Source organism: Zalophus californianus, chromosome 6, assembly GCF_009762305.2.
Source record: "Zalophus californianus isolate mZalCal1 chromosome 6, mZalCal1.pri.v2, whole genome shotgun sequence".
Lineage (NCBI taxonomy): Eukaryota > Metazoa > Chordata > Mammalia > Carnivora > Otariidae > Zalophus > Zalophus californianus.
This window is the reverse complement of record NC_045600.1, coordinates 102,575,924-102,597,388: the sequence shown is the minus strand read 5'-3', so window position 1 is coordinate 102,597,388 and position 21,465 is coordinate 102,575,924. Positions and strand designations below refer to the sequence as shown.

The 21,465-nt window shown below is 45.9% G+C and overlaps 1 protein-coding gene and 2 long non-coding RNA genes across 3 annotated transcripts in view; 2 read left to right on the top strand and 1 right to left on the bottom strand.

Annotated features, from left to right (window-relative positions):
* Nucleotides 1–2,078: 2,078 nt before the first annotated feature.
* On the top strand, nucleotides 2,079–3,568 carry C2CD4B (C2 calcium dependent domain containing 4B). Its single transcript, XM_035728294.1, has 2 exons — nucleotides 2,079–2,219; nucleotides 2,410–3,568. The coding sequence occupies exon 2, from the start codon at nucleotides 2,450–2,452 to the stop codon at nucleotides 3,479–3,481; it is 1,032 nt and encodes a 343-aa protein (XP_035584187.1). The 5' UTR covers nucleotides 2,079–2,219; nucleotides 2,410–2,449; the 3' UTR covers nucleotides 3,482–3,568.
* Nucleotides 3,569–10,046: 6,478 nt separating this feature from the next.
* On the bottom strand, nucleotides 10,047–18,454 carry LOC113910527. Its single transcript, XR_003516079.1, has 3 exons — nucleotides 18,262–18,454; nucleotides 11,391–11,534; nucleotides 10,047–10,358 (listed from the first exon to the last, which is right to left on the bottom strand). It is a non-coding gene; the product is annotated as an uncharacterized LOC113910527 (long non-coding RNA).
* Nucleotides 16,109–21,465, top strand: part of LOC113910528 — a 24,502-nt gene continuing 19,145 nt past the window's right edge. The window contains exon 1 of the long non-coding RNA XR_003516080.1: nucleotides 16,109–16,244. This is a non-coding gene — a long non-coding RNA (uncharacterized LOC113910528). The remainder of the gene's footprint in view (nucleotides 16,245–21,465) is intronic.

Below are 21,465 nucleotides of genomic sequence, written 5' to 3'. Positions count from 1 at the left end.
TTCATTGGGGTCTGATTTGAAGTGAGCTGGCACATTGGCAAGCCATAATGCTGGTGTGCTCTCCTTGAGAGAAGACCATTTGCCCACTAATTTGCTGATTGGCCTGAAGAATCAGAGGAATTGATGCACTCAGAGACCCCAGGGACTCCTCTGCCTGCAAGTTGGCTTTGGCAGGAATGGTTACTGCTCCCTGGTTGCATGATTCATGCTTGTCCCATCAAAAAAGCATATACTAAAGGAGAACAGCAATCAATTAAGAAAGAAAATATAAATTACTACCAAGGGGAAACTTTCACTCTCCTTACCTCTAAGGATTTGGAAATAATGGTATTTATTCCAAAGCAAGGATAGTGGAAAATACTTAACAGTAGACTGAGTTGCTTTAAGAATTAACATTCTGGGTATAAAGTGCAATACAAGCCACACCACACACACACACACACACACACACACACACACACACACACACACACACACACACACACACAATGCCTGACACACAACAGACTTAGCAAATTATCTTGAACTGAGTGAATAAAAAAGAGAAGGAAGAAATTAGCAAAAAGCTGGGACTTAGGGAACAGCATGTGATTCATAGTTTGAACGACCCTAGACAAGTCTCTCAACCTAAGCCTCAGTTTCTCATCTGAAAAGCAATGTCCACATCACTGGTTTGCCCGTGAGAAATTGAATAATGCGGTTAGAGGGTTATGTGGTTAAAAGCACCTGACAGTCATAAGACCTGGATCGTAGATCAAGCTCAATTCCACACAATACGATTCACTCAAATATTTACTGAGCACTTACTATTTTCCTGGCATTGTATTCTGGGTGCTGGAATTGGATAAAAGATTAATAAGACAGCTAGGTTTGTCCCTTGTATAGGGCAACTGGGATGGAGGCAGACTAAGATTCTGAATCATAGCACCCATTTTATTTTAGCTACATTCAAGAGGTCCCCCAAACACCCTGAATGAGTTGTCCCAGTCTTTGCCCTCAACTCATAGTCTACTGGGGGAGACAAATCTGTAAACCCCAAATTCCAAAGCAGCATGCTAAATGCAGCAATGGTGGTATTAAAAGGTGTGTGGAGGGAATAAGGAAGGACTGATGAACTGTAGAGGGGGAGTTGGGTAAAGAGTCCTGAAGGGGATGCTGTCTGGCTAAATTGTGGGAAATAAACAGGAGTTCCTACAGAGTGAAAAAGCTGAGGAAGGGCATTTCAGATAGCAGGAAGCATCACATGCGAAGCCAAATAAACAGGAAGTTGCTAATTCCAGGTTCTGCCATTAACTGGCTTTATTTAACCTTTAAGGAATTTCCTCAAGTCCCTCTGGGCTTCCAGTTTTTTCTCATATTAGAAAACGAAGGTTGGGGGGATGGGAGGCGTGGAAAGAGGCAACATAGATTTTCTGTAAGGGGCTTTCTAACTGGTCCCTCCCTGCTGCAGCAGAGAGAAAAGGGGTAGCTTTGGGAATATCAAGTGTTATTTTTCGAGTATGAGCCAAAGGCCCCACCTTTTGTGACAAAAGATGACAGGCTGCAGTCATTCAGAAATGTTTGCCTAATCCACCCAATTCATCAGTATTTACGGCATTGACTGAGCAGGCTATTAAGGAGGCCACCAACCAGCAGAGAGAGACTGGTAATAAGTACACGAGTATCATGGAAACCGTATTGATCTACACATGGCGGGTGCGTGGAGGCAGTAAAATAGAAGCACCTAGAGCATGTCCGTCACGTGCAGGATGACAGGATTTAGTTCCTAGCAAAAGGGAACTTCCTGGTTCCTCACGCTGTTTCATCTTCTCCAAGAGGCCACCAGCATGTTCCGCCACCAGTTCTCCCTGGGCAGGGCCACCAGGCATCCTCTCTTCACCTGCAACTTTCTCCACGCCTGTGTAAGGGGCTCCGTGCACGCCGAGCGGATGCGGGTCCCAGGACTGACCAGAGGGTCACGCCCAAGCACCCGCTGCAGGGCCCCCAGCCGCCGCGAGCAGGGCGAGCAGGGCAAGCAGGGTTGGCTTGGAAGGCGGGCTGTCCAGTGCCTCCAGGGGTTGGGCTCCCGGCCGGCTGGGCGGGACTCAGGCTGCCAGTATAAGGCAGGGGCGCCACTGTCCCAGCCAGAGTGCTGAAGCTGGCGCCCCATCCGGGACCGGGAGGCAGCCGGCACTGAACTTGAAATTCATGACCCAGAGTGACTGGAGAAGGAAGGAAAGGTCTGATTTCGATTTGTTTATTTACTACCGATGAATGGAAGGCGGGCAGGTCTGTGGGTGCGGGAGAGCTCGGCGTGGATTGGCCAGGGATCGTAGGCCCTTTGGTACCCTCGGAGGGCCCCGGGGAGCGGTCCAGCCACTTCCCGCGGGGCCCCAGGTGCCCACACTCGCCAACTTCTCTCCCCCGCAGGAGCACTTCTTGCCACTGCTCCCAGCCCTAGCCTCGGAGGATGCGGCTCCTCGGGAAACTGCGCGCCTCCGCTCCGGAGCCCGCTTTCACCAACGTGCTCACCCCGGCCCGCATCCCCGAGTTCTGCATCCCGCCGCGGCTGCCCGCGCCCTGCGTACCCGAATCTCCGCCTCCGGCCGCGGCTCTGCCCCAGCGCTGCGCCGCCGAGCCGGACCTGTGGCCCCGAGGAGCAGACGATGCCGCCGGGCACACGGACTGGGACCCGCGCTCGCAGGCCGCGCTCTCGCTGCCGCACCTGCCGCGCGCGCGCACCGCCTACGGTTTCTGCGCGCTGCTCGAGAGCCCGCACACTCGCCGCAAGGAGTCGCTCTTCCTCGGGAGCCCCGGGGCCGCCCCGCTCCTGCCCCCGGGCGCAGCCCCCGCCCCCGCCCCCGCGCTCCCCGCCGGCCCCCGCCCGATCCCGGACGCGCCCGCCCCGCCGCCCGGCGCCCACCGCCTCCTGCGCGCCCCCGAAGGACTGCTGAGCCGCGCGCTGCGGGCCCGCAGGAGCCGCGGCCTGGCGCGCGCCCGTTGCGCGTCCAGTCGGGATGAGGACGAGCAGCGCGGCGCCGGCTCGCGGCCCCCGGCCCGGGCCCCTTCCGCGTCCCCGCCGCCGCCGCCTGCCTCCGACCCGGGGCCCGAGTGCCTGGAGGCCGAGGGCACCGTGGCCCTGGGCGGCGCCGGGGGGGCCCTGCGCCTGGCCGCCCAGTACAGTCGGGCCAGCGGGCGGCTCCGCGTCCGGCTGCTGGGCGCCCAGGGCCTGGCCGCGGGAACCGCCGAGCCCCGCGCCGTCGGCTGCCGCGTCAGCTTCGTCCTGCGGCCGCCGGGCAAGACGCGGCCGCAGCGCAGCGCCGTGGTGCGGCCGAGCCGCAAGGCCGCCTTCGACCAGGACGTGTGCCTGGACGGGCTCTCGGAGGACCAGGTGCGCCGCCTGGCCGTGCGCGTCAAGGCGGAGAAGCGGGGCCGCGGCCGGGAGCGGGGCCGCCTGCTGGGCCAGGGCGAGCTGCTGCTGGGCTCCCTGCTGCTCCCCTGAGGGCGCCCGGGCCTCGGGCCGTCTGTCCCCTCGGGGCGCTCTCCGCCCGCTGGGAACTCGGACACGGACAGCCGCTCCGTACAAAATAAATGCTATTTATTCATTTTTCTATTTATGATCTTGCTTTATTGAAAGTTTAGTTTTTAGATGTCTGTTTTTGCCATTACTGGTAGTGAAGGAAAAAAATGAAGTTCTCTATTCCCAACATCCAATCCTGTTTTTCCAGACCATTTTTTTACATTCAAAGGCAAAAAGGGTTGGCTTGTGGATGGAAGGGAGAAAAAGGAACTACACCCAATCTGCCTTGATTATCCTCCCTGCTTTACGTCAACGCTAAAGGCTTATTATTTTTTAAGTTAGTCCTTCAGAATCCTGCCCAATGCTAAGATTCGCATATGCAACTTTACATATTTGATGTGGCATAGGTTCATATCCTCATTAATGCACACACATCAGAGCCGGACATTCTGTAATAAGGATAACTTGGTGGGAAAAGAATTTCTTTCTCATTATGAAAACAGGATTCTTTTGAAAGTGGAGTCTTAAAAAAAAATTATAAGGAAAAGTAAAACAAAGGGAGTGAAGGATCTTTCAAAGGATGGTCATGTAGGGAATAGATAACCCTGGCATCCCCTTCTTCCTTCTCCAGAAGGAGCCCTGGGAAATCTTGCTGTTTCAGCAGACAAATCTTCCTGCCTCTGTAAACATATTGATATTTTTGTGGCATTATTTCCACCTAGCTATGTATTTAAGTTACATAGTAATTAATGCCTCTGTAATAGGATTTCCTAGATGAATGGAAAGGGAAACTGTCAACTTTTTGAACACTGGATTTTAAGAGAGGGTTTATTAATCCAATTTATTTTCATCTGTTGATTCAACAAATAGACCTGAGTCCACTGGAAACTGATCGTATCCAAGAAGGTTTGCCCTTGACGGTAGGCATCTATGGTGTGGTGGAAAGCACAATGAGGGGGTGGGGGGAGACTTAGAGTCCAATCTTTTTTCTGCCACTTGTCTGAATTAGGGAAGATCAGTTCATGTCCCTGAACCTCATTTCCTACATCAGTGAAATGGGGGCTGTTAATACCTACTTCACAGGGTTTTGTAAAAATATGGTTTAATATCCAAATAACCTTTAAATACACGTGAAATATGATAGCTTACCTGAAAAGACTTGAACTGTACTGGTGAATAGGTGCTCCATAATGTTCCAGAAAATGAACTCCTTCACTTCTCCTTTCTTTCCAATTGTTTCTCCCTGGTCCTGGAGTGGAGGCTAGCAGAATGGATGGCTACCTGAGACTGAGGATTTAGGGGAGCCAGGAGTGGGAATATAGAATCCTTCAGGATTCCTGTGGCAAATAAGCAATAGTTTGCACTCATTCTGCATTAAAAACCCCTCAGCGCTGTTACCGAAATGAGGTTTGAGGTACAAATTTGGTCAGAATAAGTCAATAAAAATCCTGGATTTCAAACGTAATTTCCAGGTGGAAAAATTATCCCTTAGAAATCATCTAATCAAATTACTTCTGAAATTGAGAACATACCACAGAGGTGACTTGCCTGAAATCGAACAGCTAGGGACTGGCTAAGCTCAGATAAGAACCAACTTGTCCTGACTTCTCCAGAGGACTGACGTTCCCTTTGGTCCCTCATTTAATAATGATTTGTTGAGCCCTTTCTCTGTGACAGGCACAATACCAAGGCCAGGCGACGCAGCTATGAAAAAGACAAGATTCCTGATCTCACAGGACTTGGTTTTAGTGGGGGTAGCCAAACAATAGCTAAGTTTGGTTATTACAGATTGTGGTGACTGTCATGAAGACAGTAAACTAGGGAGGATGAGAGAGAAGTGGCATGTGGGATGCTCTCAGAGATAGAGCGGTCAGGGAAGGTCTCCCTAAGACCTGAGGAAGGAATCATACACAAGAGAAACTTAATCTAGACAAACAGCCACTTACTGTGTCCAAATGACCCCTTAATACATCAAGCCAGAATTCTTGATTTTCCCCTCCCAAATCTCTTCTTCCTCTAGTCTTCCTTATTTCAGTAAATGACAACATCATTCTTCCTTCTATGCAAGCCAGGAACCTGGAATCATCCTTAACTTCTCTCTCTCACATTCCAGTTTTCTTCGGTGCAAATGTCTCCTCCTTAGAGTATCCTCCCCTGCCCCTCCTATCTTAAAAGACATCACTGTTGCTATTGCTTCATTCTTCGTAGCACTTATCACTACCCGACATTCTATTATACCCTTATTTTGTTGTTGTTTGTTTCCTGCTCTCCCACCAGAAAGTATGCTTTATAAAGTAGGAACTCTGTTGATTCATTGCTTTATTTCCAGTGCCTAGAGCAGCGTCTGGCATCTGGTAGACTGAATAAAATTGATTGAGGGTTGAACAAATATAGAAAGAGATAGAATAAATAAGAGTAGAGGACCTAGGACCAAGCCTTGGAACAAATCAACATTTAGAAATTCAGTACAAGAGGAACGTCAGTGTAGGACAAAGAGAAGCGGCAGCCAGTGAGACAGAGCAAAGACCAGGGGAGTGTGGAGTCATAGAAGCCAAAGAAGTATTTAGAAGAAGGAGATGTCCACCCCATTGAAATCCTGCTGTCGTCATAACAGGAGCTAGACCAGAAGGGGTTAACATGTGAATGGGAGGTGAGAAAGTATACACAGGAAGTTTTAGAAAAGGGGGAGCAGAGAAGGGGCCTATAGCTGGAAGAAAATCAGAGCTTTCCAGAATCAAAGATTTATTTTGTTTTAATATGAACGAATCTAACGCATGTTGGGAATATCCAAAATAGAGGGAGATGTTGCTAGTGAAGCGAAAGAAAACCAGGAGTAACTATAGGAGGAGAGTCTTTGGAAAAGGAAGAGAGGGTCCAGAACATATGTGGGTAGAAGCAGTGATCAAGAACTCATGTTCCTGATCCATATCTTATTCCATGTCTCTACTCTGCCATCCACAGCATCATTCCATCCCGAGGCAGGTCACACTTGCAGTCTTAGCTTGTTGGCCAGAACAGCTGGGACTACCCCATGATTTCTAATTAGACTCCAGGCTGGAGAAAAGGCATTGCTCCTACAGGCACCCCTATACGACTGAGGAAGAATTTCCCTAGAAAGCCCCAGAAAACTCCTCTCTCTATTTTACTGGCCTAAATCAGGTTACAATCCCAATTATGAACCACTCCCTGCAAGGGGGAGAGTGGTTAGACTTAGGGACATAGGGTCTCTCTCTGTAGCAGAGTGTGAAGTCAGAATTGGCTGAGGCAGGTGCATCTTCCTGTTGAGAAGTAAGATGGGGAGGGGCGCCTGGGTGGCTCAGCTGGTTAAGCGACTGCCTTTGGCTCAGGTCATGATCCTAGAGTCCCAGGATCAAGTCCCACATCGGGCTCCCTGCTCATCGGGGAGTATGTTTCTCCCTCTGACCCTCCCCCCTTTTGTGCTCTCTCTCTCATTCTCTCTCTCTCTCTCAAATAAATAAATAAAATCTTAAAAAAAAAAAAGTAAGAAGGGGAATCGGCGCTTGGGTGGTGCAGTCAGTTAAGCATCTGACTCTTGGTTTCTACTCCGGTCCTGATCTCAGGGTCATGGGATTGAGCCCTACTTGGCCCCCGTCCCAGATGCAGCTGCCTCAGCCAATTCTGACTTCACACTCTGCTACAGAGAGAGACCCTATGTCCCTGAGTCTAACCACTCCCCCCCTTGCAGGGAGTGGTTCATAACTGGGATTGCAACCCGATTTAGGCCAATAAAATATAGAGAGGAGTTTTCTGGGGCTTTCTAGGGAAATTCTTCCTCAGTCGTATAGGGAGCAATGCCTTTTCTCCAGCCTGGAGTCTAATTAGAAATCATGGGGTAGTCCCAGCTGTTCTGGCCAACAAGCTAAGACTGCAAGTGTGACCTGCCTCGGGATGGAATGATGCTGTGGATGGCAGAGTAGAGACATGGAATAATCGGGGCCCATGCTCAAGGCGGAGTCTGCTTAAGTTTCTTTCTCCCTCTCCCTCTGCCCCTTCCCCCACCTCAAAAAAATAAATAAATCTCCCTCGCTCTCTCTCTTTTTTTCTTTTTTTTAAGTAAGAAAGCGGTGCAGTACTAGAAAGAGTAGAAAGTCTGAGGCCACAAAAACCTGGCTTCAAATCTATGCTCTGCTACTGGGTAGTTGTGTGATCTTGGGGCAAATGCTTAAACTTCTTTATGTCTCAGCTTCCTCCTTTCTAAAATATTAGGTGTGAAGATGGCAAGGGTTAAAAGAGATCATTTAGTTACAGCAAGATTCATATTAACAGGGGGACGCACTCTTCTTTTTAAATATAATTTGAATATCTCCTCTTTCATTCATGCAAATGAATATAATTTTGCTGAATGGCTTTGTGCACATCTGTGGTTCCAATCTTAAGTCTTTACAAAGGGCAGTCTACTAGGAACATATCTGGGTGACTGCACTAAATGATACAAACACAAAGAATTACATCTTTCCATTCCACTGGTTGTATATTTCAGACTCCATCTGCCATGTTCCAGAGAGAGGAACAACAGCTCAGCTGATGTGTGCCAAAATCCAAACATTACTACCAGGAGTTTTTCATCCTTTGTGAATAGCAAGGCCTTGATAAGATATCCTTATGTGACCAGACACTGGTATTTATCCTAACATGGAAAATCCATATTTTATTTTCTTTGCCAAAAAGAACAGGATGTATTTTCCAGGTTGGCAACAGTTCCTGATTTAAAAAAGAACCAGTCTCCTGTCTCTGTCACCAGGAGATGGTGCCTGATTTGTCTAAACTGTCCATGCAGCGCTCCGGAGTTTCATCTCTTTCTCCTCCTAGTCACCTAGACCAGAGCCACCATATCTTCCTCCTTTACTCAATTGGCTCTGCACTGCTCTCTTCACCGTTATCATTTTTTTTTAATTTTTGAATAATGTGAGAGTTATAGAACAGTTGCCAAAACAGTGCAAAGAATTCCCGTATACCTTTTAACCAGACTCTCTAAATATTCATTTCATTATCATCCTATCTATCATCTATCTTTTTTTCCTGAAATATTTGAGAATGAGTTGTAGACATGTGCCCTTTTATCCCCAAATAGTTGTGTATTTCCTAAAAATAAAACTATTCTCTTCCATAATTCCCTTATAAAAGTAAGGGAATTAATATTGATTCAACACTGCCAGATAATCTACAGAACCTATTCAAATTTTTCTAATTGGCCAATAATGTTTGGAGGTATCTTTAAGAAGAAGAAAATCCCGGATCATAAGTTGCATTCAATTGGCATGTCTCTTTAATCTTCTTTAATCTCAGGCTTTCATGATCTTGACATTTTCTATAAGGTCATAAGTTTATTTGTCTGATACCCCCTTGTGATTAGATGCAGGTTATGTATTCCTGGCAGAAATGGCACAAAAGTGACGCATCTTCTCTCATTACTAGTGACATTAACTTTAATTATGTGGTTAGAGTGATGGTGTTTACCAGGTTCCTTTACTGTGAAGATATTTATTTTCCTCTTTATATTTAATAAATCTCTTGTGAGAGATACTTTGAGACCATGTAAATATCCTCTCATCATCCTTTTACTTCCCAGATTTAAGCATTCATTGATGATTCTTGCCTGAAACATTTATTACTGCAGAGATTGCCAAACGGCAATTTTAGAATTGTGTCTTTGTTAGTTGAAATTTTAACTTTGCTTTTCCCATTACTTATTTATATCTGTATGGACTCATGGGTTTTTAATTTTATTCTATGGGTTATAATCCATTGCAATTATTTATTTTGGTCCCAGGTTTGACCTGTGGGAAGCTCTTCAAGCTGGCTCTTGTGTCTTTGTTATATCTTCACTGAACACTTACTTATTTTCTGTTTCTAAAATTTGTTCCAGGTTCATCTTGCACTTCTGATACCCCAATCCTGGAATCAACCATTTCTCAAGGCATCTTGATTTCTTACATTGATTGATGGTACTTAGAAACCAAGATCTGAGTGCTAAGTGTGCCCATGGCTACTGGGGTGTCATTACCTCTAAGCTCTAGAACACACACACACACACACACACACACTCTCTCTCTCTCTCTCTCTCTCTCTCTCTCTCTTCCATCTATATTTGCACATCTTTTAAAAGATGATCTTAAACCGAGCCATCATCAGATTTAATTTCCTAAGACTCTGCTTTCACCATAAACAAAATCCTTCCACATCTATACCTTACCCAAAATTCTTAGCATTAAGATTTAAGATGCACTGTAGTTTGTCCCAAACCCAAGTCCTCCAGCCTTACCCCCCTGAATGTTCCTTCCCTGGTATTCCTCTGCCATAAAGAGAGTATCCACTTGCTGTACCTTGAATATGTCTGTTTACGGTACCCTGAACAGATTTGTGCTGTTAGAATTCATTATGAGCATAAAATGAAACTGTCTAAAATCTTAGTAACAAGACATTGAACTTATAGAATGACTAAAAGAAATGATTAATCAATTAAAGTAAGTATTTGATGTTAATTGCTTGTATACAAGAGCAGACAGGGAGTAGAGGTGATCACATAAGAAGCTTTATTCTGATTGGAAAAGGCTGATCTTGAAGAAAACACACTAGAAAAACCTGGAGTTTGTGAGCTGTGACACCTTTGCTAGAGCTGCAATCCCTCTGCTCTGCCCTTAGCGTCTGAAAGGGCTACAAGTAAGACTTGGTTCTTGGAGAAGTATGACAATGATACCCAGCATCCTACTTCGGGCTGCCAGTCACCCACTTGTCCATCATGTCCCCTCAGGTGGCGAGGGGAGCATTCTCTCTCCCAGTCTTCCACCTCCCCCACAGTCGCCTAGGTGTTGTGTTTCCTGCCCTCCTATGAATAGATCTAGGAAAGAAGGGCCAGGGACAGAAAGAAAGAAGGAAGAAAATATTAAAAAATAAGCTGAGACATGTTACCAATTTTAAGAGTTTATTTGAGGGGTGCCTGGGTGGCTCAGTCGTTGGGCGTCTGCCTTCGGCTGGGGCCATGATCCCAGGGTCCTGGGATCGAGCCCTGCATGGGGCTCCCCGCTCCGCGGGAAGCCTGCTTCTCCCTCTCCCCCTGCTTGTGTTCTCTCTCTCACTGTGTCTCTCTCTGTCAAATAACTAACTAAATAAATAAATAACTAAATAAATAAAAACTTAAAAAAAAGTTTATTTGAGCAAAAATCCATTCCAACTGGGCAGTACCCAGCTGAAAGTGGTCAGGAGCTAGGGGGATGACTTATTGGGAGAAGGTGCAGAATTGGAGAGAAGGTGCAGAAACAAAAAAAGGAGATTATTTGATTGGCTAATAGTGTAAAGTCTAGTTGGCTCTGTGAGTGCTTGTCCTTAGGTTTCAATTTTATAGCCTTGAGGCATTTACAGGCTTAGATTTGGGTTTGTTTATGTAGAGGCCACCATGACGTTAGAGTCATTGCAGTCTGATGGCTTCCTTGTTTAATTTAATGCAAGAAAGAAAGAAAAGGGAAATAGATGTTATTTATTCATTTTTTATTTTGAAAATGTGATTTTTAACCCTTTGTGATACGGCAATTTAAAAATTCTGGTTCAAAGTTTATTTTTTTATTTTAATGGCAGTCATACATAAAGAAACTATCTCACAACAATATTTAGTCCTTAACGGACTGAGCCACCCAGGCGCCCTGTATTCTCGTATTTTCAACAAATGGGCTTAGATGCTTATTAATCTGAGATCTGAACAGATGATTTCACTGAGAATGAGCGATACTTTAGGTAAACCCTGGCCCTTTTTGAGGTGAATAAACATGGTAAATGGAAGAGTCCTTGTGCTTGTACCTTGTCTGACAATTGGTTTCTGACCACTCTCTTCCAACTGACTCTCTGAATCTTTATCCAAATCCGTAATGATACTTACTGGTTTTCATCACCTGGTAGTAATTGTTCCATGTGGTAACAATATCTGATTTCTTATGTGGAATCGCTCCTCCCATTCATCAGTCCGTATGTTTCAGGTGGTGTTGATTCCATATCAAGTTTCAGGGGTGGGTCTGATGCAGGCCTGGCCAATAAGAGTATTTCATACCTTTGGTCACGGTGATTCATTAGTACAGGATGTAAATGTGACCTAATTTAGTCCACTGAGATTCAGACCTAGGAGTTGCTTTTAAATTTTTGAGATGGAGACGAACAATTTTCTGCTGAATTTGCACCTGACAGGACACAGGCCATTTGCTCTCAGGAGCCATCTTGCCAATCCATGGAATCCAAGGATAAAGCCAACGTGAAGAGCAGAGTAATAAATGAAGAGTCAGCGTCCCCGTGACATCTCCTGCATTCTGAAGCTAGCTGTAACTATAGCCAGCTTACCCCTAAACTTTTCAAGCTAAATTGGGTTTGAGTTGGCCTTTCTGTCATTGCATCAAAAAAGAGCCTTGGCTAGATACACTAGAATTTGAGCTCACTTCATTTTCCACCTCCCACCCATTGTGGATCCCATTCATATCCTTGATTTCTAACCCAAAGAGTCAGTGATGGAGGGAGGTGATGTATAGAGCAAGGCTCAAGGACGGGGTAAGCATGTGTATTTCACACATTGATTGGTCACTAAAAAGAATAACTAAAATCTTAAAGATTTTGGGGGAGACATGTCAAAATGTGCCCACATCAAGATGGCTGTGTTAAAATGTCAAATACTTTTCAAGTAAGACTGTGCCTGGCATCCCATCTTAAAGGAAATATGTCTCTGAAAGAATAATCTTGGAAAATTCGAACTTACAAAGTGACAAAAACCTGAGAGGTATTGTTTAAGCTGTGTATACATTTTATGTGAATATTAATAATAATTTCCTGAATATCACTTCCTAGTTTGTAAAGTGCTTTCACAGAATTTACTCCTTGTGATCCTAAGAGCAACCCTTTAGGTTGCGTATAGGTACTATTATTAATACTATCTGTCCTGTTTTACTGATAAGGAATTTTAATAAATTTTTCATGGTAGCCCAGTTAGTAAGTGAAGGAGCCAGGAATCAATCCCAGGTCTTCTGATTATTAACACCATGTCCCAATTCAACTGCAAGTTCTCGGACCTAAATCAGGGTTCATTTCTTACAATTCTTTTTATATTCCTGCCAATACCTCCCAACCAAGCTGTATGTGCAGGAGGTACACCTGCAAGGAACATAGGTGGGATATGTCAGCACTGAGCATGTGGTGATCAAATACAAAGGGAAAAATAGAGAATGGTCATACAGAGCTTCAGGTAGTTGGCGAGAAGTAGAAGGACATTCAAACCAAATTAGAGGGTTTTTTTGTTTTGTTTTGTTTTTTAGTAGACTCCATGCTGTGGAGCCAAACACAGGGCTCAACCTTGAGACCCTGAGACCCTGAGACGAGACCTGCGCTGAGATCAAGTCACTCAACCCACTGAGCCACCCAGGGGTCCCAAACCAGATTAGAGTTCTGTCATCTCTAGCCTCCCTTCCCCCATTCCCTCCACCTTTCTATAACCCATATTCCATAAAAGGGTGTTCTGGGTATCCATTCCTAGACTGACAGTTAGACAGTCATATATTTCTACCACTCTGTAAAATTTATTATAGTAGGTCCTTGTTTCTGAGAATCTCTTAAAAAAAAAAAAAAAGATTGTTAAAGTAAACAAAACGAAACAAAAAACCCCCAAAACCCAGACTTGATATGATTAATGATATAGGAGGGAAAAAGAAAGGAACAGGACTAAGGTTCATACTTTGACTTTGGCTTTGGCTTTGGCTTTGGCTTACTGAATAAATTAATAAATATATGACTGGATTATATGTCTATATGATTTAAACAGTTCCCACAGAATTTGGATATAGTGTAAGTTAGATTAAAAATTCATGGCTTGGGGCGCCTGGGTGGCTCAGTCGTTAAGGTCTGCCTTCGGCTCGGGTCATGATCCCGGGGTCCTGGGATCGAGCCCCGCGTCGGGCTCCATGCTCGGTGGGAAGCCTGCTTCTCCCTCTGCCTCTGCTGCTCCCCCTGCTTGTGGTCCCTCTCTCGCTGTCTCTCTCTCTCTCTGTCAAATAAATAAATAAATAAATCTTAAAAAAAATTCATGGCTCAGAGATACTGGTCAAAAGGTATAAACGTTCAGTTAGAAGATGAATAAGTTCTGAAATTCTAATGTGCAGCATGGTGCCTTAAATAATAATATATACTTGAAATTCGCTGAGAGTAGATCTCAAGTGTTCTTACCACATACACAAAATATAGTAACTATGGGAAGCGATAGATATGTTAGTTTGGTGGTGGCAAGCATTTCACAATGTATATTTGGTATACAAATATGGTATACAAATACCAAAACATCGTGTTGTACATCTTAAATGTACACAAATTTTACTTGTAAAAAATAAAACGTCTTTTTAAATGATGTCTCAAAGAGCCTCTGATTTGTCTCTCTAAAGGCATGTTTGCTTGACTCATTATTTATTCTAATTTGATTGTATTTTATTCTGGTGGGGTCCAATGAGAGTCATTCTGGGTTTAGTGGGTGCTCACGCTAGACTCCCTCCATGGATATTTTGAGGCCATCCCAACACTGGGGTAAACAGTGCTCTCAGCTGCTCCCCGGAGGTGGTGAATCAGGAGAAAACTCAGTCCCTACAGAGATGGACAATGCCCGGTGAGTAATTCATCACAAAAATGTTGTTACTGTGTTGGGATGGTGGGGTTGTGATCATTTTTTTCTTTTAAATTTTTTATATATATTTTTAAAGATTTTATTTATTTGAGAGACTGAGCAGGGGAAGGAACAGAGGCATAGGGAGAAACAGACTCCCCACTGAGCAGGGATTCCCCACTCCGACTGGATCCTAGGATTCTGAGATGATGATCTGAGCCGAAGGCAAACCCTTAACGGACTGAGCCACCTCGTTTTTTTCTCTATTCATAATGGTTTTTAAAGTTGCATTTACAATTTACAGAACTAAAAACACTCCACTTAAATTTATATAGAGAGATCTGTTTTAGAACCCGAAAAAAAATTTTCCTTGGGCAAAGTACTTAACTGGCTAAGCCTCAGCTCTACCTACATTGCAAGATTATTTTAAAGACCAAAGGAGACGCAGGTCTGTCTATAAGAGCCTGGGAACTGAGGTGGGGCAGCTGGGAGAGCTGGGAGCTGTCAGGGGCCTGCCCCAGGGCAGAGAAACAGGCAAGAGTAGGGGTGGGAGGCAGGCCAACTTGGTGGCAGGGATTCGTGGGCATTAATAATAGAAATGATGGTCATGTTGGGAACCAGCACGGATTGTGTTTTTACTATCAAGGCGCCAGGCCAAGGACTTTACGTGCATATATTTACTTCCTTCCCACAACATTCCTATACCTGTGAGATGAACATGAAGAAAAAGTTAATGTCCAGAAATAAAAGCCTAGATTTTCAAGGGAGGCAATTGCAGAAGTGGGCCTTTAACCCAGATTGTGCAGGGGAGTCCTTAAGAGCAGAGATTTCCGAATCTGACTGTCCTCTTCTAGCACTGATGAGCCGTGACTCAGAAATTTACTTTTTTCTCTGTGCCTGGGTTTCCTCATTTCAAAACAGAGATGTGGCATCATCCCCTTTGGAGAGTTCTGGTGAGGATTAAGTCAGTTCATGTGTAAAGCGCTAGCCTATTCCCAGTCTTTATACAGACACCAAGCACCTGGTTGAGTTGCTTCCATTCCACCAGGACTGAAATGAAAACAGCTGAAGAACCCCAAAGCAGAGTGCGGCCTCATTCTTAGCTGGAAGTCTAGATGCCCAGCTCTTCGGGCTGACTTTGCCGGAGGTGGACTTCTGTTTCAGCGCCTGCCCCTGTCCAGGTGTTGACCCCCACCCCCCGACTCGGGGAACTCTGCCCTGCCTGACCCTGGCCCACTGCGAGATGCTGAGGCGAATTCTGCACACCTTCTAAGTCCCTGACCCTGGAGCGATGGCCTGTGCTGGGGACTGCAGGTCTCACTCACGCGTAATGAGTGAATGGTCCTGTCTTTGGGAGAAAAAAACGGGTGCACCCCAAGCTGTACTTGGGGCGCTGAGCAGAGGGCTAGGGAGCAGGGCTGGGAGAAGACAGGTTGTTGCTAGAGAAAACCACTGAGCCAGGTGAGGGGCGGAGTTTCACGGAGGAGGGGTGTGATCTAGAAATAAGAGACCACCTGCCCCGTTGCGGCGTCCTCGATCGCACCCCTCCGCAAGGAGCTCAAGGAGCTAGTTTCTCCCTGGCATCTCAGCTGGGAAGGTGTGGACTCTGTCGTATGTGGTAAAGGCCAACAGAGCTTTTGCCTCTGGCAGTGAAGTCCTCTAGGACAAGAATGGCGGAGCCACGCCATCTCTCAGACTCTGAGCAGAACCAAGCTTGGCTTCAGAGGATCAGGCTTGTAGCGTATCTTCTTCCCCGCTGCCAGGTAGAGGCCTGTGTGGAGGTCTTGCCAAATGCCCGCGGGGGCTGAAGGCCTTGTGTGGCAGGCAACTTTAAGATGGGCTTCTCAGCCAGTCGGGCAGGGGAGGCCAAGCTGCCGCTGGTGGGTGTGGCCCACGCCCTGAGCTGCTGCGGAGGAAAAGGAAGGGAGGCGGCCAGTGAACTGGGGGCCCTGGCGGAGCAGTGCGTGGTGCACGTGGACAGGGGAGCGGAAAGAGCAGGGCTGACGCGCAGAGTAAAGGAGCCCCGTACCTGTTAGGTCTCCATGCAACGGCCGAGCGGTGTAAATGGCGCCAGGATGAGAACAGAAAGGAGAAGAAAGTGTGGTTCGGGTAGGAAGATCGGGGCTCTGCTAAGATGGACAATTACTGGTACTGCGTTGGGAGGTTTGATCTGGCAGCCGGGGGCGGGGGAGCTGCAGTTTTTAGAAGTGTTATTATCAGCTCATTGTGAGTGCAAGGCATTATCCTAAGTGCTTTTAAATTTAAGATATTTTATCCCCGTGGATTTGAACCCAGGCAGGCTAGCATGAGAGGTCAAGCTCTTCACACTGTTCCTCTCTGTAGAAGCCTCCAGTCGTGAGGGACACCGAGATGGTAAAGGAGAGAGGATTTGAAAACAAACTCCATCCGTCTTGCATTTTCCCCCCAAGGCACTAGCCTGAAAATATAAATCCTGCACAAATCAAGGCTTAGAGAGAATGTCCTGATGCAGTTTACCCTGAGCTATTAGTGCTATAAGCACACCAGGAATCAAATATATGCCCACCTTCCAGAAACCTTTCCTGAAGCGGGTATCTTAAGGACTCTTTTAAAAAGTAAGTAGATACATTCTTTGAAAGGGGACAAATAAAAATAACTGGTCAAGTAACTAACAAGCAGAAGCCGAGGATAAAAAACTTTAAGAGCTGTGAATGGAACAGCTGATGTGATTCTGGGTCCAGGTAGATCACGTGACAGGAAACGCCAAGCAGCTCAATCAGTTCTGTTCTTTGTTTCCATTCACCATAATGTGGTCATGGTCACAGTGATTTCTGTTCCAATGAACAGAAAGCCGCAAAGGGAAAGGATTAGGTGAGAAAAAGAGAGCGGGGAGGGGAGGGAGGAGAGGATGTTATCTGATGCTCGGACCTTCCCACAGAGGGACTTAGACTTGACTGTTTTCCTGTAAGAACAGGCCACTCCTGGGTTCCTCCTCTTCTAATGAGGAAAGAATGTTTATGCAACGTTAGAGGTTTATGGAGCACTTTGTGGTGCCTTCAGGGAACTGAAATCTTGTGAAAGAGAAGATGTGTCTCCAAGGCAAGACAAAGTGGAGGCTGTCCACAAGAGGCAGGTGCAGAGATGAAAGGCTGACTAGACCTGACTTTCAAGGGTCCCCTCAAGGGCAGGGCTGATGGGCTGCTCTTGGCATCTGCTTTCTCTCTCCTGGATCCCCAAGTGGGAACACAGCACCTGGGACTCCCCTAATGGAGCTGGACTCGATTGACAGGGTGCTTTCCTTCTGCACACCTCAAGGGCACTATGAGGGAAGATGATGCAGGCAGAGAATTTGATTTTCTTAGAGCTTAGCCAGACAGAGGTCTGGGCCTGCTCAGGGCTTGGGGAGGCCTGGGGTAACCTGCCTGTGCCTGGGAGGCTGGTTCCAGGCCAAGACGGAGGATGCAAGGAAAGAGGTGGCCATCCTGGTGGAAGACTGGCTTACTGGGAGCCAGAGAGGGTGTGTTCAGTTTCAGTGTGTGAGGAACAAGAGGAGACTGCCCGATGAGGAGGAGGGGGGGAGGGAGGGTCTTAGTATCAGACCTATGCCCACACAATGGCTGCACCCAGTCTGCTTCCCTGTCTCCCCCCCCCGCCCCCTCGAGATATCCTCCCAGAAGTTTATATGGGAACCGAACGTTCCTAAAATGGATTCTATTTTTACACCTTCCTGTATTATGCCTCCTGAGGTGTTTTATTATTTCTGTTTGGTCCTCAATTGTCAGTGTTTACACAAACTTTAGCTTTTTCTTTCTTTAAGATTTTATTTATTTATTTGACAGAGACAATGAGAGAAGGAACACAAGCAGGGGGAGTAGGAGAGGGAGAAGCAGGCTTCCCGCCGAGCAGGGAACCCAGGGCAGGGCTGGATCCCAGGACGCTGGGATCATGACCCGAGCCGAAGGCAGACGCCCAATGACTGAGCCGCCCAGGCGCCCCACACAAACTTTAGCTTTAACAAACTTTCTCTATTTCTACCTCTCCTCCCCAAGCTAATCTTCTCCCTAATTCCTCCAGCTTACACGTATACAGTCTTGAATGTAAAGGCCAAGTTTGAGTTTATAGGAACACTCTAAGAATTCCTACTTACAATTTTGCTTTTCTTGTTACGGATTTCCCACATTTGTGAAGAGGCAGAGTGATGCCAGACCATCTGAGTCCCATTCAGGCTCATCCACTTAGTGTCTGCGTGACCTCAGATAATTTACTTAAATTATATCAGCCTCAGTTTTTCATTTACAAAGTGGGGCTACTAATAACACAGCACATCCACCTAATTTAGGATTGAGCTCAGAATTAGTGATGATTCATGTGGAGAACCTGGCATAGTGCCTGGCACATCGTAAGCATCCGGTAATGAATAACTATTTATGTTGTCTTCAAAGAGGTCATTTGTGTACTTTTTAATACCCTGGTAAATAACCCAGAGCACAATCCTGGGAATTTGTAGCTCTTACATCGTGAGAACTGCTCAGCATTTACAGAGCTTTCAGGCACGTCCTGTTTGGGGGGGAAGTTTAGTATTTCATGGGGTATTGGGATGTAAGAAAATAAGCTCATGTTTCATTGTGAAATGAGATCCTGTTTATTGTCTGACTTGACACATTAGAATCTAATTTTCATGGGATCAGGATTCATGTCTCCTCTTGCTTATTCCTGTATCCCCAGTACCTAGAATAGTACAGTTGACCTTTTTTTAAACATTTTATTTTTTTTTTTATTTGAGAGAGAGAGTGAGAGAGAGAGAGCACAAGTGGGGTGAGGGGCAGAGGGAGAAGCAGACTCACCACTGAGCAGGGAGCCCGACGTGGGGCTGGATCCCAGGACCCTGGGATCATGACCCGAGCCGAAGGCAGACGCTTAACCAACTGAGCCACCCAGGCGCCCCTATACAGTTGACCCCTTAACAATGTGTGGGTTAGGTATGCTGACCCCTATGCAGTTGAAAATCTGCATATAACTTTTGACTCTCTAAAAACTTGACTATTAGCCTACAGTTGACTGGAAGCCTTACCAATAACATAAATAGTCGATTAACAGATTTTGAATGTTGTATGTATTATATACTGTATTCTTTCAATAAAGCAAGCTAGAGAAAAGGAAATGTTATTAAGAGAATCATAAGGAAGAGAAAATACATTTACAGTACTGTACCGTATTCATTAAAAAAAGTCTGTGTATAAGTGGACCTGTACAGTTCAAACCCCTGTTGTTCAGGGTCAACTGTGGTTGGCACGTAGTAAGCACTCAAAAAGTATTTCCCAGTGAATAAATGTATAGTCAGATTATTCCCAGTAAATTGCTTAAGGAAGCAAACATGTGTCTGTCTATATCTATGTATCTGTATGTCTTTCTTTTATTTTTGTTCTTTAGTTTTTTCCAGTACAACAAGTGCATTTTGTAATCCCCATCCCCTGTTTCACCCATCTCTCCACCTACCTACCCTTTGGTAACCATCAGTTTGTTTCCTATAGTTAAGAATCTGTTTCTTGGTGTGCCTCTCTCTTTTTTCTTTTTTCCTTTGCTCATTTGTTCTGTTAAATTCCACATGAGTGAGATCATATGGTATTTCTTTCTCTGGCTTATTTCACTTAGCATTATACTCTCTAGTTCTAGCTATGTTGTTGCAAATGGCAAGATTTCACTCTTTTTTATGGCTAAATAATATTCCATTGTGTATATATACCACAACTTCTTTATCCATTCTTCTATCTATGGACACTTGGGTTGCTTCCATAGTTTGGCTATTGTAGATAATGCTGCAATAAACACAGGGGTGCATGTATCCCTTTGAATTAGTGTTTTTTGGGTAAATACTCATCAGTGTGATCGACATCCTTTTTGTTGTTTGTTTTTAGATCTCTGACAACACTGGTAATCATACTAAATGTAACTAGATGAATCCTCATCTTGGGGCCTGCATGGAAGGACAGCCATGGCTGAGGGAGGGGTGCCTGTCTGTGAACTTAGGGAAAGCTCAGTGTGTGCGAGCTGCCCTGGGAGGCACAAGAAAGCATCACAGAATTCCCCCATGGCACCTGAAGAGGGGCTCAGAAGTGGTCGGGAGCCAAATAGTCCACCCAGAAAGGCCTGGCATCAGCGCCGGGAAGAAGCAGAGTGAAGGGGCCCAGTTCCAGAGGCCACAGTGAGGTGTGACCATCACAGTGAGGCCAGTTCATAAGGATAAGGGCCAGATAAGGACCACTAAGGCACTGCCCAGCAGAGCCAGCCACCCTTGACAATGGCCCTTGGTGCAGACAACTCCCCATTAGAAAGAGGGGTGACAGGTGGGGAAAGGTGGAAAACCTTGCACGGAGTTTAAACTCTGAATTCACCATGTTGAAATATGGAATTACTGAATTACCTTCAACCTAACACATGTGTATACATACTTTATACAGGAATCTGGCCAGACAAAAAGCTTTTATGATACCTAAAGTCAAGTGCTTAAAACCATGTGATTTCGAAAATAGCATGAGTAACAAAACAAAATTGTGAAAAGTGTGTTCTCTAAAAACCTGGTGAAGTGGTCTGCCTGGCAGGTGCCAAGGTCACAGTTAATTTGGTAACTATTTATCAGAAATGCAGTTGCTTGTCGGAATTATAACCGGGTGAACTTTGGTCTGGGTTGGCAGTTTCCAGAGAAGCAGGTGGCTGGGTGAAAATCCAGGGTCGAGTTACATGAGCCAGTGTCTGCCTTTGCTTTCAGTGGGGTATTATGACTTTGAAGGCAATGACATTCAGCTGCTGCAGCGGGTTTATGATGCTCACATGGGGGACACGTGACCCTTGGCTCTCAATGGCTGCCGCAGCCTATAATTTTATTGCCCTTGCTTTCCCACAAGAGCACCGCAGGATCGCTACTCGGCTGTAGGGAATCTGGGTTGCAGGGGAATACTCAGCAGGGGGAAACTTCTAGGCCTCCCGAGTGGAATAGGAAATATACAAGAAATGAGACCAGAGCAAGAGTTAGGGTGTTCCAAAAGCGGACTGGCTGACACCAGCTGTACCCCAGTTATCAGACTTGGGGCTAATCTAGCTGCTAAGAAGGCTTGCTGCTAAACACCACATTAGGTGGCTGGTCTGGTTAAATCTTTTTTGCCCTGGGTCAAGTTAGGGCCTGAGAGCTGGGAGCAAGGGTGACGCTGCATGGATTTCTGTTTGTAGCCTCTGTGTTGTTGCCATGATGATACCTGTGAACACCCAGTGTGGCAATGTAGAAAGGATTCCGGGGGCCTGGTCTCTTCACTGGAAAGCTACTTCTCTCTCTGAGGCTCAGTCTGCTTTTCTCTAA